Source organism: Molossus molossus, unplaced genomic scaffold (genome assembly GCF_014108415.1).
Source record: "Molossus molossus isolate mMolMol1 unplaced genomic scaffold, mMolMol1.p scaffold_m16_p_6, whole genome shotgun sequence".
In the NCBI taxonomy this organism is placed as follows: domain Eukaryota; kingdom Metazoa; phylum Chordata; class Mammalia; order Chiroptera; family Molossidae; genus Molossus; species Molossus molossus.
Window position 1 is genome coordinate 76,096,912 of NW_023425399.1, and position 19,487 is coordinate 76,116,398.

At 38.9% G+C, this 19,487-nt stretch overlaps 1 protein-coding gene across 1 annotated transcript in view; it reads right to left on the bottom strand.

Moving 5' to 3' along the window:
• Positions 1 to 14,433, bottom strand: part of TMEM241 (transmembrane protein 241) — a 119,873-nt gene extending 105,440 nt beyond the window's left edge. The window contains exons 1-3 of the mRNA XM_036244939.1: positions 14,305 to 14,433; positions 9,911 to 9,957; positions 5,704 to 5,781 (exon numbers count right to left, since the gene is read on the bottom strand). Of these exons, the coding sequence (XP_036100832.1) occupies positions 5,704 to 5,781; positions 9,911 to 9,957; positions 14,305 to 14,376 (197 nt within the window). The 5' untranslated portion in view covers positions 14,377 to 14,433. The remainder of the gene's footprint in view (positions 1 to 5,703; positions 5,782 to 9,910; positions 9,958 to 14,304) is intronic.
• Positions 14,434 to 19,487: the final 5,054 nt, after the last annotated feature.

The window sequence follows — 19,487 nt, forward strand, 5'->3', positions numbered from 1 at the left end:
TGCCAGGAAAACATCCAGGAGGAGAATGACTCCATTGGGTTACCCGGTGGAATCAATATATGATGTGGTCAGAGACGGACGGACACAGCAGATATGGCCTCTTTGCAACATAAGAAATGTGGTGCCAGGTTCTGCAACTTGTTTGAAAAGAAATCTTGGATTCTGCTGTGCTCCAGGCTATGAGGACAGTCTAAATGAGCTCTCTGTGGCATGTGCTACTAAGAACCAATTTGGGACACACCCACCAGCCCTACCATTAAATTCCTCACTCCACAATGACCTCGGGGACTCCAACCATCTTCCTACTGTTGTTTTTACTTTTAGTAGAACCCAACCTGTCATCTCTGCACAAGAACTCAGTCACACAGCAAAGCTGGGCTTCGATTTCCTAATGACATCATCAGGTTGCCAAGACTAGTAGGAAACAGCAGCCACAGCAAACACAAACCCAGCCCAGGTATATATGAAGGGACACTGTGCTATGTCCTTGCTGTCTGCCATCTGAAAGCTCTGCTTTGCCAGGGGCCTGGGGCAAATTCTGGGCTGTGCCACCATAAGTAACCACAATAGCAACTGATAACTATAAGACACTGAGATCCTGGACAAGAAGCTTAACTGAGTTCACATCGTGTGTGTGGCTAGGAAGCCATCTAAGGAAGTCCAGGAGATAGAAGTGAGAAGGTCTCTAAAAAGTTTAGCAAGGGGACTGAAAGGGATATGATCGTGGATCTTAGGAGATTAGTGGAACCTGGCATCATGTGACTTCAAGGGACAACAGTGTCTGCTGGGTCTTGAAGTTCTACTGTCAGAGGACCACTTCTTCCAGGGAAAGAATCTTAAGAACCTATGACTTCACCCAGTTCTACTGGTCACTTCTCCCCGCCAACCATAAAAATGCAATAAAAGTATGAAGAATTTCATCAACAGATGAATGGATAAACAAAATGCGGTATATAATGTAGCATACATATGAAATGTAATACACACACAACATTCCTTAAACAAGGAATGAAATTCTGACACATGCTACAACATGGATAAACCCTGAAACATTAACAAACCTTGAAATAAGCCAGTCTCAAAAGGGCAAATATTGTATGATTCCACTTAAATGGGGTACCAGGATAAGCAAATAAATAGATGTAAAAAAGTCGAACAGTGACTTACCAGGGGCTAGAGTAAAGGAGAATGGGGAGTCATTGTTTAATGGGCACCAAATTTCTGTCTGAGATGATGGAGAGTTCTAGAAATGGATGGTGGTAATGCTTGTACAACAGTGTGAATGTCCTTCATGCTACTGAGTTGTACACTTAACAACTGTTAGTAAATGGTCGATTTTATGCTATGTATATTTTATATACAAAATATGTTTAAGTATGAACAACGGCATTGCTTAAGAAAACATGACTAGCCCTGGCCAGTTTGGCTCAGCGGTTAGAGCGTCGGCCTGCGGTCTGGAGAGACCCGGGTTCGGTTCCCGCTAAGGGCACATACTTTGGTTGCAGTTTGTCCCTGGCTCTGGTTGGTCGTGCAGGTGGCAGCCACTCGATGTGTCCCTTCACGTCGATGTTTCTCTCTCTCTCTCCCTTCCTCTCTCTCTCTCCCACTCTATCTGTACAAAAAATGGAAAAATACCCTCGGGTGAGGATAAAAAAAAAAAAGAAAAGAAAACATGACTAAGGGTATGTTTAAAATACTATTATTAATAATAGTATAATAAATCATTCACATTAGAAATTATAGGATTATTATGATCAAGAACACTGTAAGAGTGGAAGACGCATGTTAATCAGCACCATTGCACCCCAATTCACAATCTGACAGCAAATTCCTTCATTCTAGTCCAATCTCTTGCTTCTGTGGAGGAATAAATTCAACCATCTGAAGTCAGAATGCTTCATTATTAAACTAAATATTAGAACTATCACAGGCCTCGCGAATACAGGGCCCATATCTGATTAAATGAAGACCCAGTTCCCACTGAATCATCCAGCATAACAATAAAGTAATATCACATATCAAATTTCAAATGTATTATTATTTTATCAAGTTGAGGAAATTATATCATGGAAATACAAAATTATGACTTAATGAACTACTCCCATGGATTAGTTAAGCATCTTGTGTGGAATATTCTATCAGTATATAGACTATGATATAATCAGGTCAAGGAAATTAATCCACACCTATGTTCCCAGGGTATCTCCTTCATAAAGTCTCTGAATAATAGTTTTTTCCTCTCTGGCTTTATATCTTTGGGAGAAAATTATTAATATTTATACTGGATACATTCTTAAAGCTTCTCCAGAGTGCCAAGCAGAAGGATGACTTAGCAAGTAAGCAGTTAATCTGATTATTAGGGAAGCTGGGAAAATAACTTGGACCACAAGGCTAATGACTTGGCTGGATCATTCAGTTGGAATGTTTACCTTATTCATATAAATCTTAACTTCATTTTCTTTTCGTTTTGTGCAACATTTCAGGTGAGGCATGATGTTCTCAGAGAATCATGAGAATGTATCTAGTTGAGGCAGAAATGAATAGCCAATTCAGATTATAATTTTGGCTAAAAAATGTCATAGTCTTTGAGATATTTTTTAAACACTATATTTGAAAAATTGTCTTAATAGAATCATAACAATTAATGTGACGTATGCTACGAATCAGACCCTGGATCAAAAGGGGGCGGAGAGAGGGTTAGAAAGGATATTACTGAGAAAGCTGGCAAAATATGAATATGATCTGCAGATAATAGCATTGTATCAATGTTAATGTTCTGATTTTGCTAACTGTACCCTAGTCATGTAAAAAAGTGCTCTTCCTCTTAGGAAATACACACTAAAGAATTTAGAAGTAAAGAAAAGAGTCATCTCACTCTGAAATCTGAAAATTACTCTCAAATGTTCCAGAATAATGATATAATTGTGTGTGTGTGTGCGCGTGTGTGTGTATGATTGTATAGAAAGAAAAAGTGATAGAAGTGTGATAAAATATTAATTGGGGAATCTGAGTAAAGAGTATGGAAGTTCTTTTTTATTTTATTTTTTTATTTTTTTTATCCTCACCCGAGGACATTTTTCATTTATCTTCAGATAGAGCAGGAGGGAGAGAAGGGGGAAGAGAGAGAGAGAGAGAGAGAGAGAGAGAGAGAGAGAGAGAAATATCGATGTGAGAAAGATACATCAACTAGTTACGCACCCACACGACCCCAACTGGGCAGGGACAAACTGAAACCGAGGTACGTGCCCTTAGCAGGAACTGAACCCAGAACTCTCTGGTTGATGTTCTAACTGCTGAGCCAAACCAGCCAGGGCTGAAAGTTCTTAATACTATTTTTAACTCTTCTATAAGTAAATAATTTCAAAATAAAAATTTACTAAAAATTTTAAAAGTTGACTTAAAAACTCATTTATAGTGGTCCTATGATCTAAAAAAAAAAGACAGATGAAAGTAGCAGGATACAAAATTAACATCAAGAAATCGACGGCATTCTTATACATCAATACTGAACTCACAGAAAGAAAAACTAAAAATAAAATCTCATTTACCATTGTGGCAAAAAAATTAGGATACCTAGGAATAAACTTAACCAAAGAAGTAAAGGACTTATTTGCAGAAAACTACAGGACATTGAAAAAAGAAATAGAGGAAGATATAAAAAAATAGAAGTATACACCTTGTTCATGGATTGGAAGAATTAACATCATTAAAATGTCCGTACTATCCAAAGCAATCTATAGATTCAATGCAATCCCCATTAAAATACCAATGACATTTTCACAGAACTAGAACAAATACTTCAAAAGTTCATATGGAACCAAAAAAGATCCCGAATAGCCACAGCAATCTTGAAAAAGAAGGACAAAGTAAGAGGGATCACAATACCGGATATCAGGTTATACTACAAAGCCACTGTAAGCCTGGTACTGGCACAAGAACAGGTATATAGATCAGTGGAACAGAATAGAGAACCTGGAAATTGACCCAAGACACTATGCTCAATTAATATTTGATAAAGATGGCAAGAGCATTCAGTGGAGTAAAGACAGCCTCTTTAATAAATGGTGTTGGGAAAATTGGATAACTACATGCAAAAAATAAATAAAACTAGACCACTAACTTACACCATACACAAGAATAAACTTAAAATGGATAAAAGACTTAAATGTAACTCATGAAGCCACAAAAATCCTAGAAGAAAATGTAGGCAACAAAATTTCAGACATCACATGCAGCAGAATTTTCACTGATACAACATCTAAGGCAAGAGAAACAAAGGAGAAAATGAACACATGGGAGGACATCAAACTCAAAAGCTTCTGCACAGCAAAAGTATCAAAATAGAAAGGGAATCCACTATATAGGAGTGCATATTTGCCAATGATACGTCAGATAAGGGGCTCTTTTCCAAACTATATAGAGTACACGTAAAACTCAACGAAAGGAAGACAAAAAACCCAATTTAAAAATGGGCAGAAGACCTAAATAGACACCTCTCCAAAAAGGACATACAAATAGCCAAGAGACATATGAAAAAATGCTCAACATCACTAATCATCAGAGAGATGCAAATTAAAACAACAATGAGATATCACCTCACACCTGTCAGAATGGTCACCATCAACAAATCATCAAACAACAAGTGTTGGCGAGGGTGTGGAGAAAAGGGGACTCTAGTACACTGCTGGTGGGAATGCAGACTAGTGCAGCCACTATGGAAAACAATATGGTGTTTCCTCAAAACATTAAAAATTGACCTGCCTTAATCAGTGGGGGGAAAAGGAGAAACATCTGAAACAAAAAATAATTAATGAAAAAAAATAATAAATAAAATAAATAAATAAATACATACATAATTGACCTGCCTTTTGACCCAGTGATCACACTTCTAGGAATATATCCTAAGAGGCCTGAAACACCCATCAGAAAGAATATATGTACCTCTATGTTCATAGCAGCACTATTTACAATTGCTAAGATCTGGTAACAGCCCAAGTGTCCATCAATAGATGAGTGGATAAACACGCTGTGGTACATATACACAATGGAATACTATGCAGCTGTAAGAAAGAAAGATCGCTTATCCTTTGAGATGACATGGAGGGACCTGGAGAGTATTATGCTAAGCAAAATAAGCTAGTCAGAGAAAGACAAATACCACATGATCTCACTTATTTGTGGAATATAATGAACAAAATAAGCTAATGAACAAAATAGATTCAGAGATGTAGAAAGGAGTATAGTTCAGACTGACAAACCTCAGAGGAGGAGGGCGGGAGGGGCGGGGGGAGGTGAGATAAACCAAAGAATTTATATGCTCGTATGCGTAACCAATGGATGTAGACATCAATGCTGGGGGGTGGGGGGATCAGGAAGAGGGTGTCTGGGGGAAAAAGGTGAAACATCTGTAACAAAAATTAATTAATGAATGAAAATAAATAAATAAAACAAAGCCAAACGAATATGGTATCATTCATTGTATATCTCAAAAGAATTTTAATATTATATTAATGGCATTATTAACCAGAAAAACACTACTTTAGTTCTATTTGATTATAAAATCATTGAATCTCAAAGGTAGAACGGAGCTAAGAAACCGGACACCTTAAATAAACATCCATGTTTCCCAAGGCAAAATCGTAAGAAATTATGTGGTGTCAAAAGGAAGCAGGTATGAATCATGAAGCACAGAAGAGGTTCTACCTTGAACTGCTGTTGATCTCCACCCAGCCCAGTTTCCATGACACATGAAGCAAAAGTCCACCAATTAACGTCTGCCACCTGAAATGAACAAGAGCCAATTTGAATTATTTTTTACATGTTGTTCATTTTTTTTTTCCAATCTGAATTTAATAGAATGCCATGGTCCCAAAAGTCATAGCCCCGGAAGATCTATCGACTGACACAAATATACACATCCAATCCTTCTTACGATTTTTTTCTCCCACTCTCTCCTAATTATCATCCCAATTCTCAGACCGGTCCTTTCTGACTTCTACTTACTCCCTTGAATCTATCTATACCATTAAGTGCTGACACTGGTACTCTTCTTATTCTAGACTTACCCTGTACAACCTCACTCACAGCCACCTCCTTCCCCATTGCCTCTGCACTGATGACTCCCAAGTCCCCCTTCTCACCCAGATACCCCAGAAGCTCCCAAATATAACATGCCTAAAACATTACCTTGAACTTCCCCCCCCCCATCCTGATTATCTTCCCACTCTCCCTAATCAACCAAAGGAGAAAGCTAGATGTAGCCCTAGCCCTTCCTCCATCCTCACCTCTCTCATTTACTTGCAAAATCCTATTGATTTTTACCCCCTTAACAGTAATCAACTCTGATGCTTCTCTTCCATCCTTTACACCTCTGACGACTTCAAACCCTCATCATCTCACACCTGAACCACACATTAGTCCCTTCTCTCCAGGGTTGTCCCACCCCAACCAGTCTCTACCTTGAGGCCAAAGGATTTGTTCTAAAATATAAACTTTAGCCCTGGCCGGTTTGGCTCAGCAGTTAGAGCGTCGGCCTGCGGTCCAGAGAGACCCAGGTTCGGTTCCCGCTAAGGGCATGTACCTTGGTTGCAGTTTGTCCCCGGCCCTGGTTGGTCATGCAGGTGGCAGCCACTCGATGTGTACCTTTCACGTCAATGTTTCTCTCTCTCTCTTCCTCTCTCTCCCTCCCACTCTGAACAAAAAGTGGAAAAATGTCCTCGAGTGAGGATAAAAAAAAAAAAAAGCTAAAGTATAAACTTTAGTCCAGCCAGTGTGGCTCAGTGGCTCTATCTATTTTTAAGATAGTTTGATATTTATTTATTAATTGTACTGTTTAGCATATATATATATATATACACACACACACACATATATATATATATAGATGTGTGTGTGTATGCACTAAATAATACAATTTATATACATATGAAGTTTTTTGTTTGCCCAACTGAACTGTCATGGAAATATAGCAGTAAATGTGTCTCCTATTACTAGTATGTTTCTATTTATCCTTGGTATTCCTGCACTTTCTGTTTGATAAATGACGATGCCCTGTTGTTTGGTTGGTTCAGATATTCATCACCATTTCATTTTCACTTTGAACTGCATGCTCCAGCATTATAACATGTTATCTGTCTCCACTTGTTTAATGCTTTCTGTCCTGAATTCAACCTTGTCTGACAATGGGATCATGGCCCCTACTTTTTTGTTTGCATTTGTGTAATATAAAAAAAGGAATAAAAATGAAAGATGAAGAGCTCTACCACATATTTTAATGCTTTAATAATTAAAACAACTTAGCATAGCCCCTTTCCATAAAAGTTGACAAACACATACTCAAAAATAGACCCTATACTAGACTTATCAGGGTGATCACTTCATAGGTTATAAAAATGTCTATCCACTATGTTGTACACCTGAAACAAATATTTTATGTCAACTGTCATTGAAAAAAAAAAAGCTAAAGAAAAAAATTTATTACCAAGATAATCAAAAATAGACCCTAGAAAAATAACTTTAGCCCTGGCCTGTGTGGCTCAGTTGGTTGGGCTTCATCCCATGCTCTGAAAAGTGGCCAGTTTGATTCCCGGTCAGGGCACATGCCCAGGTTGCAGATTCCATCCTAGTTGGAGTTCATGGTGAGGGGGCACTGATTGATATTTCTCTCTCACCTCTCTCTCTCTCTCTCTCTCTCTCTCTCTCTCTCTCTCTCTCCCTCTCCCTTCCGGTCTCTCTAAAATCAATTTTAAAAAACATTTAAAAAAAAAAACAAGTTTACATATTATATTAACAACCCAAAGGCAAAGGAAGGGTTATAAATAAAACATAATAAATGGGAGCCCTAGCCAGTGGCTCGGTTGGTTGAAGCATTGTCCCATATATCAAAAAGTTGTGGGTTTGATTCCCAGCCAGGGCATGTACAAAGGTTGTGGATTCTATCCCCAGTTGGCGTACATATGAGAGGCAACCAATCAATGTTTCTCTCACATTGATGTTTCTCTCTCTCCCTCTCTCCCTTTCTCTCTCTGTAAAAATCAATAAAAACACATCCTTGGGTGAGGAAAAAAAAACAACCCACATAAGAAATAGGGCCAGTATAAAAGAAACTATTAGGTGAGGGATGATTTCTTCACATTGCATCATGCACAAAAATAAATGGATGATGATCAAGAATGAAATAAAGCTTTAATGAAATGTAGGTAAATATCAACTTAATTTTGTGATGGAGAAGAATAAGTGTAAAAGCAATGGTGACTCACAAAAGAAACTACCAATATATTTTTCTACATAAAAATAAAACATTTAAGCCCAACCAGTATGGCTCAGTGGATTAAGCGTCATCCCATGCACCAAGAGGTCACAGTTGCATTCCCAGTCAGGGCACATGCCCAGGTTTCCTGTGGGAAGCAGCGAGTCAATGTTTCTCTCTCATCAATGTGTGTTTCCGTATCTCCCTCTCCCTTCCTCTCTCTAAAATATCAATCTAAAAAAATGTTAAAAAAAAAATTAAAAAATGAAAAGATGGGGGGGGATGAGGAGAAAAAGAGAAATGTGAGTGTCAGAGCAGTACATATCGCTCTTGTAATACCTAGACTATTGACCTCACCCTACATCTTTTCTCCTTCTGTCTTCTTTCTGATAATAGCATCTCTCCTCCACAAGACCACACACTGGATTCATCTTATATTCTCTCTGTTGCTCCATTCTATTTTTTTTCTTCTTTTATCCTCACCCGAGGACATTTTTCCATTTTTTGTTCCGATAGAGTGGGAGGGAGAGAGAGAGAGAGAAACATCAACGTGAAAAGGACACATCAAGTGGCTGCCTCCCGCAACACCCAACCAGGGCCAGGAACAAACTGCAACCGAGGTACATGCCCTTAGTGGGAACCGAACCCAGGTCTCTCTGGACCGCAGGCCAACGCTCTTAACTGCTGAGCAAAACCGGCCAGGGCTCTGTTGCTTCATTCTTATGTTCAAATAATAAATTCTCTATGATGTGACTTTTTCAATATTTAAATTATTAAAATAATTATAAAAAAAATAAAAAGGTAAAGAACAAACAAATTGCAAAAACGAAATATTACAATAAACATAATGGACAAGTGTTTGGCATCCTTAAAAAATAAAGAATTCATTAAACTGCTAAGAAAAATACTAAAACCCCTGTAAAAATAAAAGGGTAAAAGGCACAAAAAGAAAATTCACTGAAAACAAAAAAGTTACAAGTGAGTAATAAACATAAGAAAACTGTTCAACTTCATTAATAATCTAAAAAATTACAAGATAAAACAATGTGATACCATTTTTGGCTCATGAAATCAGCAGAAAGAAGAAAAAATAGTCATATTTTGAGTATAATATTATAGAAACTTTCATCTACAGCCTGGATGACAATTTAAATTGGTAAAACATTTTAGCATAAAAAAAAATTGTTAACATTTAAGAATACTAAAGAAGTTCTCATTCTTTAACCCAAATTTCTTATATAGGAATCTATGCCAAAGAAATAGTTGAAAATTTGGCAGAGTTAAATACAAAAAATATCTGATAACTTTGTGGTGTTTATACCTCCCAAATTAGACACAATTTCATGGGCCATTAATAGAATAGTTTAAATAAATTACACTATGTTTATTTGGTGAAAAATCTATGCAGTCATTAAAAATATTTTAAAGACAAAGGATAAAGGGGTCAAATATATGGTGACAGGAGATTTGACTTTGTAAACACACAATGAAATACATAGATGATGTATTATAAAATTGTATACTTGAAACCTATATAATTTTAACTAATGCCACCCCAATATATTTAATTTAAAAATTTTAAGTATATATTTTAAAGAACATTTAATGATGCTAGTTGAACATTTCCTACAGATGTGTATAAAGAGCATAAAAAATACTCACCCTTGGAACAATGTAGGGTAGGTAAATTTCAAGACAGACAGGACATACTGAAAAACAAATACCAGATTAACAAATGTTTTCAAATTATAGAGAATTAATAGACTACATAATCAAATAAATCTCTACCGAAGAAACATAAGTACACTCAAGTTGCAAAAAAGGGCCTTTATTCCCATCCTCTCCCCACCAAAATCACACACTGGGAAAAACACACACACACACACACAAAACCTTCCAAGTTGTGCTAAAGAGAGCGGGCCTGCTTTCCCCCCGAGTTACCAAATGGGGAATAAACTGGTACCATGAGCAAAGTGGGTTTGATGTTGGGACAGCTGACCACTCAGCATCTTCCCGGAACCCGGAAGTATCATGTTGTCACTGCAGCAACTCCAGAGAAAACCAGACAAACTCCTGACTGCAGTCAGTTTTCTAAGGGTATCCACTTTTTCTGCTATCCAGTTTACCTAAAAATCTAAGCCCCTTCTTTGTTTCCCTTCAAATAAGAAGTGCATCCTAGGCCCTGGCTGGGTAGCGCAGGTGGTCAGAGCATCTTCCCATACACCAGGGTTGTGGATTTGGTCCCCAGTGAATAAGTGGAACAACAAATCACTGTTTCTCTCTCTCTCTCTCCCCCTTCCTCTCTCTCTAAAATCAATAACTGTTTTAAGTGCATCCTAGTTTTTCCTTTGTTTTCTTTCTATTTTTAGGATTTTGTTGGTATTCGCATTCTAAGAATTTTTTTCTAACTAATTCTGCTTAGGTGTCACAATTTTTGCTGTGCTTTAGCATTCTAAGCATTTTTAAAAATCTTCACCTGAGGATATGTTTTTATTGATTTTAGAGAGACAGGAAGAGGGAGAGAGACAGAGAGCAAGAGAGAAACATCGATGTGAGAAACATCAATTAGCTGTCTCCCATATGCACCCCAATGGGGGATCAAACCTGCAGCCTACATATATGCCCTGACCAGGAATTGAACCTGCCACCTTTGGGGGCATGGGACAACACTCCAACCAACTGTGCTACCTGGCCAGGACTTAAGCATTTCTTTGAAAACCAACTCAGCTAAGATCAACTAATATTTCTGTTGTCTTCTAATGAGATTTACAGCACTTTATAAATGGGGGGATTGTGTTGTGTCCTTCTGGATATCTTTTGCTGCTTTTTCTATTATTAAACACTTTAAGAATTTTTTTAAAGCCTAAAATTATTGCCCTGGCTGGTTTGGCTCAGCGGTTAGAGCGTTGGCCTGCGGTCCGTAGAGACCCAGGTTCGGTTCCTGCTAAGGGCATGTACCTCGGTTGCAGTTTGTCCCCGGCCCTGGTTGGGTCGTGCGGGTGGCAGCCACTCAATGTGTCCCTTTCACGTCGATGTTTCTCTCTCTCTCTCCCTTCCACTCTATCTGAACAAAAAAATGGAAAAATGTCCTCTGGTGAGGATTTTTAAAAAAGCCTAAAATTATTAAATGGCTTTAGAAAGAGCTTTACTGATTCTTCACATGCTCTAAAAAAAATGGAATAGAATGGTGTTGGGCAAGTTTACATATGGATTTTACCCCCATGGACTAGCCTACACATAATTACCCTTGTATGAGTTCCTAAATGTCACAATTCTGGCTAACTGCACACTGGTATATATTTATTAGAAATGACCTTCATTCTTCTCTGGGCTGTTTACTCACATAATTCAATATATTACTCCCACTTTTCCCTGATATTTTCATTCTAAAACAGAGATAAAGGATTGAGTGAATATTTGAGCTATATCCTGCATCACCCTTAACAACCTTCATGAAGATAACAAATATTTACTCAGTTTATTGTGTGCTGAGCTTTGTCCTAGATACTGGGGGAGAGAAAATGCTGAAGTTCCCACTTCACCATCCTAAAGAGCAGTGAAAAAACAAAGAAATCTCCAACAAAGAGTATCCAAGTCCTAAACATTTCTCCTTTCAGCAATTCCTCTAATCACTAAAAAGTGTTGCTGAGAGAGAGCAAAATGCTGTTTGGGAGAATAGCAATGACAGCTTCTCAAGGAAGAAGGAGCAATTTGGGAGCCTTTAAAAGAATAGATGAGGACTTTGCCTCCAACGGAAGGCTTAATATCTGGGAGGGGAAGGACAGGAGGCTGCGTGGGCCCTAGGTCCGGTTACTGCTGGAACCTCCCACAGGATGGAGGAACGTGCCACCCTGACTAGGCCAGCCAGGCCAGGAAAGCCAGAGCATTTGCTGTTCAAACTCTGACCAGAAATCAACCATTCCTTTAAACAGTAATGAGACTAAGGAATGAAGCTAAGATGTACAAGATTTTCTTAGTGAAGTTTCTTTATACAAATGGAGATGGGAAACAGTTTAAGAAGAAAACTACATAGAAATATGACAATAAAGAAACCAGCACATAGCTCTGGCCGGTTTGGCTCAGGGGTTGGAGTGTCAGCCCCAAAACCAAAGAGTCGCAGGTTCGATTCTAGTCAATAACACGTACCTGGTACCTCGGTTGCGTTTCGGTTCAGTTCCCGGCCCTGGTAGGGGTCCTGCGGGAGGCAGCCAGTAGATGTGTCTCTCTCACAGTGATCTCTCTCTCTCTCTCTCTCTCTCTCTCTCTCTCTCTCTCTCTCTCTCTCCCCCTCCCTCTCCCCTCCCCTCCCTCACACTCTGAAAAGAAATGGGAAAAAAAATGTCCTCAGGTAAAGATTTAAAAATAAAAAGAAACCAGCATAGAGTGTTCTAAGAACTTGAAGAAAAGATCCTCTCTTGTAGACACAAAAGGACTTCACTATTCAAAAGAAAAATCAATTTAGCAGAGACTGGATGCGGAAGGATATGTTCACGAGATGCCCACTGTACAGCTTCTTTCCCACTTGGCCCCTATTTGGTCCAAGCCCATTCGCCTTGGCTGCCATAAGGAAGCGTGACTGTCCTGGTTGAGAAGATGAAACAATAGCCCCATCTGAGAGTTACTAAGTCCCTAGCAGAGTCTCATTATGAACAACCACTTCTCCCACCCCAACCTGGGTCTCCGTCACTCTTCACTTCACCTCCTCTTTCTACTCTGTCCTCACCTCCCCTTCTCTCTGCTTTCTGCTGTTATTGTCCTACTATCCATCTAGCTCTCAACACTTACCAATAATCCTAAAACAAAGCATCCAAACCATCATGGAAAATGCAGAATGATGTCTTTGGCTTATTGTTTAAATTCTGAGGGCCCTTGAGAATCTATTACTTCTATTACTCAGATCAGATATTCCTGGAAGCATGAGGATTTGGTTTATTTTTACGTAGCACCTTGAGACGATGCACATAGAAGGTGCTCAGTCTTTATTATATTAATTATAAAATGCTATGGTGTCCCCAAAATACAAAAATAATGTCACAGACGCAAATGTATATCCAGAAGGGGTATAAATATCAATGGACTAAATACTGTCTGCCTGCTGGATTTTTTTGCTTGGGATGCAAACCCATCTCTGCCTCCCAGCAAGTAGGTATTAATGGATCCTTAAAGGCCCATCACCATAACTAAAAATCAGCCGGACAGAAAGAGGCTCCAGTAGCATCCTCTGAATGTACTTAAGACAGCCACTCCACTAAGAAACACAGTACAAGGAAATGTTGTTTGTTAATGATTCTTTTCCAAAGAGCAAGTAGGTTTGGGGGGCGGGGGGAGAGGGAGCAGTAGAGACCCTATATTGAGGAAGGTGTCTAGCCCAGAGTCCCCACCCTAGCCAATCTCTCTCTGCTTATAGCAAACCCAAGTTCAGCTTCCCCCTCCTAACACAAAACATCGTGCCACTGCTTTTTCTGCCTCTTCATAAAAAGGGTTTCATGACATTACTTTAGACAAATTAAGTTTACATCTGTGTGTTGTTTTTAATCCAAGAAACCCTCTTGTATATACTGGAAGTGCTAGGGATGGTAACATATTTTTTAAGGGTTTGGGAATCAGTAGTGTGAGGTGAAGATGGAGATGGACTTATCTCGCCTATTTAAAGGCTTCTGGGATCTTGTGGGGTTCTGGGACAGAAACATGTTTAGAAAGAAGGCAGGATGTGTCCACTTTCTTCCCCTATTCTTCCTTCCCTGAGGAAATTGGAGCCAATTGCTTTCTTTCCCTAAAAGTAATCCACACTGCCCAAAATGAAGTTCCTGCGAATTCGACAGTCAAAAAATCCGGCTTTCCAGGAGATGTACACACTGCTTTACAGGACGGAACACGGGGCAGTGCAGTCCAACAAATGCTATTTCTAAAAGAGCATCCCGCACAGTCGATTTCTTCTCCATCAACATCAGGGGGTAAATCAGATTAAAAGCTGGAGGCAGCATCTGTTCCACGTACAATCTGGGGCTCAGATCTCCCACGTGGAATCCTCGCTTCCCCGCGCCCGCCCCTCTCACCTTGTTCGTGAGGTAAGAGGCCAGGTAGCAGGTACAAAAGGTGAGGCCGACCAGGCACCTCCTCATGCACATCTGTCAACTTGAGGCCCTGGCCGGGGACCCCGCGGGAACCCCACGACTGCCGCTGGAGCTGGGCCGCTGCCTGGACGGCTACGTGGCTACGAGCTCCACCAATCGGCTCGGGGACCGCCCCTCGCTCCCCCCACTACCCCTGCTCCTGGCTCTTAAGGGGGCCGCGCCTCTGTAGGGCCCGGCCTACTGGCGATGGGTAGGGGGCACCCAGCTGGCAGAATGACCTTGGAGGAGAAACTAAGTCTGCCAGGGCTGCGACCACCTGTGGAGAAAGAACGGGCAGTCATCATAAAAAAGTAGGAAATGGAAGAAGGGGGGAAAAAAGACAGTTCATGACACCCTTTTACCATTTAAAGAAAAATGTTCATAGCTATCTCTACAGGGTGGGACTAAAATGTTGTTGGTGCTCTACTGCGTTTCCCCAGATTTCTGCGTTGAGTCTGTATTACTTTTGCAAAAGACACACAAAAAAAGCTAACAACAATAAATGTTATTTTATAAGAAGGAGGACTAAGGGGGAGGGAACTAGAATGAGTATAGTATTTTTTTTTTTTTTTTAAGAGAAATAATTCCAATGTGTTGAGATTTACATAAGACGTTCTTCCAAAAGGGGATTTTCAAGCACAGCCCCTGTTACTGGTTTCTAGGGTGGAGAATTGACCGAGTTAAGCTTCTGGCCAATAGTAGTAAACATAAACGAAAACATGGTGATGGACTTTGTCAGGAGCTAGAGGTTCAACTGAAGTATTCGCAACATGTAGAAACACGCAGATTTTTAGAAATACCACACACACCAGAAAACTTTCGTGTTTTGTTTTTTTTTATGTGTATTTCCTACTTAATATTGTGTATCAAACTATATTATCCGAGCAAACACTGGATGTATTGTTTCTACATAAAAGACAAATAAACTAAGAAGTTATTTTCTCTTGACATTATTTTAGAGCTAAATTTCAGAGTTAAATTGTCCTTACAAAGAAAATTTTTGCCCAATAGAGTTTTCTTGAACCAGTGATTGATTTTATTTCCTGAGATTTCTCTAAGCTCTTTTAGTAGATGAACAAATTCAATTCAGACCTTATTATTTCCTAGTTATTGCTTCACTTACTTTCTTTGAGAGAATTTGCTTAACAACCAGTACAGTTAAGAACCATGTAAACAGAAGTTAACATTTGTAGCAAAAGAAGTATTGATTTTTTTCTGTTCCACAAAGCAAACTAAACTAAGACTGAATCAAAATAAAATCATCAGGTCTTTCGTTGAGCTACTATATATGCGATTGAAGACATTCTATACACATGAAAAGATCTAACTACTTACATTGTTAATTGAAATCTTTGAAACCAAAGGATACAGTTATTAATTTATTGTCTTATAATGAATCAGTAATTGCTCAATAAATGTTTATTGAATAAAAAAGAGGAGCTTGCATCAAACAATACCTTGTGAATTTTTTCCTTTACAAATCTTTTTTTTGTTTGTTTTTAATATGTTTTTATTGATTTTTTTTAGAGAGAGAGGAAGGGAGAGAAAGATAGAAACATCAATGTGAGAGAGAAACATCAATCAGCTGCCGCATGCACACCCTACAGTGGGAAAATGGAGCCCGCAACCAAGGCATGTGCACTGACAGGGAATCGAACCAGGACCTCTCAGTCCATGGAACAATGCTCAATCCACTGAGCCATACCAGCCGGGCACAGATTTTTTTTTTTTACAGCAATCATGGAGAATTTTCAAAATATGGCAGAAACAGCTATATACTTTTTGAGACTCCCTAAGTTCACCTTTAAAAACAGATATAACAGCCCTGGCAAGTTTGGCTTAGCGGTTAAAGCATCGGCCTGCGGACCAGAGAGTCCCGGGTTCGGTTTCCGCTAAGGGCACGTACCTCAGTTGCAGTTTGTCCCTGGCCTCGATTAGGATCCTGTGGGTGGCAACTAGTTGATGTGTCTCTCTCAAATTGCTGTTTCTCTCTCTCTCTTCCTTTCTCTCCCCATCCCGCTCCATCTGAAGATAAATGCAAAAATGTCCTCGGGTGAGGATAAAAAAAAACAAAAACATATTAACAGCAACATTCTTATGAATATAGATACAAAAATCCTCAACAAAACACTAGCAAATAGATTAGGTAATATAAAAAAACGTATATGATTGGGTAAAAAATAAAGCATGGTTGATCTAAAAAAGATTATACACATGATCAAGTGTGATTTATCCCAGAAATGCAGGGTTGTTTTAACATACAAAAATCAATTAATGTAATACACCATATCGATAAAATAAAGGATAGCCCTGGCAGGTGTGGCTCAGTTGGTTGGAGTGTCATCCCACATACCATAAAGTGGTGGGTATGATTCCCAGTCAGGAAACATACCCAGGTTTTGGGTCTGATCCCGGTTGGTGTGTGTTGCGGAGGCAACCAATGGATGTTTCTTTCTCACATTGATGTTTCTCTCTCACTTGCTCTCTCTCTCTCTCCTTTCCTCTCTCTAAAATCAATTGGAAGCCCTGGCCGGTTTGGCTCAGCGGTTAGAGCGTCGGCCTGCGGTCCAGAGAGACCCTGGTTCGGTTCCCGCTAAGGGCGTGTGCCTCGGTTGCAGTTTGTCCCCGGCCCTGGTTGGGTTGTGAGGGTGGCAACCACTCGATGTGTCCCTTTCACGTCAATGTTTTCTCTCTCTCTCTCTCTCTCTCTCTCTCCCCCCACTCTATCTGAACAAAATATAAAAAAATAAATAAATAAATAAAATCAATTGGAAAAATAATTTTAAAATAAAGAACAAAAACCATACCTTTATCTCAATAGAAACAGATACAGCATTTGACAAAATTCAACACCCTTTAAAAATTGTTTTAATAAGCCCGGCCAGTGTGGCTCAGTGGATTGAGTGTCAGTCCCATGGACTGAGAGGCCCCGGTTCAATTCCTGGTCACGGCACGTGCCTGGGTTGTGGGCTCAAAAATTGTTTTAATCTAGGAATAGAAGGGAACTTCCACGAAATGCATCCATGAAAATCCTACAATTAGCATTATACTTAACCATGAAAGAAAATGTCTTCTTCCCTAAGGTTCATGAATAAGAGAAGGATGAACATTCTTGTTGTACTTATTAAACATTGTATTGGAGGTTCCAGGTGGACAATAAGGCAAACACATTTTTCAAAAGTCATCCAGATTGCAAAAAAGGTAAAAACTATCTCTATTACATATGGCAAGATTCTGAATATAGATAATCATAAAGAACACACTACAGAAATACTATTAGAACTAATGAGTTCAGCAAGGTTATGAGATACAAGAACAATTCACAAAAATCAATTGTATTTCTATACACTTGCAGTGAACAATGTGGAAATAAAATTCGAGAAACAATTCAATTAAAAATAGCACCAAATAGAATAAAACACTTAGTAGTAAATTTAGCAAAATAAGTGCAAAATTTGTACTCTGAAAAGTGCAAAGCATTATTGAAGAAGACAAAATAAATGGAAAAATATACATGTTCATAGATTGGAAAATTTAATATTGTTAAGATGGCAATATTTCCCAACTCGATCTACAAATTCAACACAAAACCTCATTAAAATTTGAGGTGATTTCTCTGCAGAAATTAACAAGCTGATCCTAAAACTCATATGGAAAGTCTTTAAAAAGAAGAACAAACTTAAATGACTCACAGTTCTTAAATTCAAATGTTACTACAAAGCTACAGTAGTCAAAACAGTATGGTACTAGTATAGGGATACACCATAGATCAATGGAGTAGAATTGAGGTCCAGAAGTAAACCCTCACATTTATGCCGAATTGATTTTGACAGGGGTGTCAAGACAATCTAGTGAGCAAAGAAAAGCACTTTTCAACAAATGGTGCTCAGACAACTGGATAGCCACTAAAGGTGGACCCCTATCTTATACCATACTCAAAAATTAACTCAAATGCTATGTGAAAGAAGCCAGTAACAAAAGACCACATATTGAATGATTCCATGTATGTGAACTATTCAGAATAGGCAAATCTATAGATACAGAAAATAGAATAGTATCTCCCTGGGGCTGGGAGGAAAGGGTGAGGAGAATGGAGAGTGACTGTTAAGGGACATGGGTTTCTTTATAGGATAATGAAAATGTTCCAAAACTGACTGTCTTGATGGTTGCACAATTTAATGAACATACTAAAATCATTGAATTGTACTGACTAAGTTATATGGTGTGTGAATTATATCTCAACAAAAGTGTTATTTTTAAAAAACCAGACTGCCCTGACCAGGTGGCTCAGTTGGTTGGAGCATTGTCCTGTGCACCAAAAGGTTTAGGGTTGGATTCCAGTCAGGGCACATACCTAGGTTTCAGGTTTGATCTGAAGTTGGGGCCCATATGGGAGGCAACCCATCAGTGTTTCTCCATCAGATTGATGTTTCTCTCCCTCTCTCTCTCTAATCCAACAGAGACATCATCAGTTGAGGATTTAAAAAAACAACAACAATAAAAAAAAAAAAAAAAAAAAGCAGAGCCCTGCCCTGGCCTGTTTGGCTCAGCATTTAGAACATTGGCCCTTGGACCAAAGAAGTGGGGGTTCGATTCCGGTCAAGGGCATGTACCTCAGTTGTGGTTCAGTCCCCAGCCCTGGTCAGGATCATGTGGAAAGCAACCAATCAATGTGTCTCTCTCACATCTCTCTCTCTCTCTCTCTCTCTGTCCCTCCCTCCCACTCTATCTAAAGATAAATGGTAAAGTATCCTTGGGTGGGAATTTTTAAAAAACACAAAAAACAGAGCAACAAAACTACACCCCATGAACAATATCTACCTCAAAACTAAGACAACAATAATTACCCTTGAAGGTAGTTGTAACTGGAAGAAGGCACGAGGTGTATTTCTAAAATGCTGGTAATATTCTGTTTCCTGATGTGGATGCTGATTCCATGACGTACTCAGTTTGCAAATATTAATTTTAGTTGTATACTTACTACTTTGTATTTTTTAGTATGTACAGTTTAATTCAATAAAAGCACATAGCACAAAGGCAACAATATGGAACATATGAGAAAGTAGTTAAGAGTCATGAAAGATAGAACGAGAAGGTCTAACATACACTTAATATTAGTTCCATAA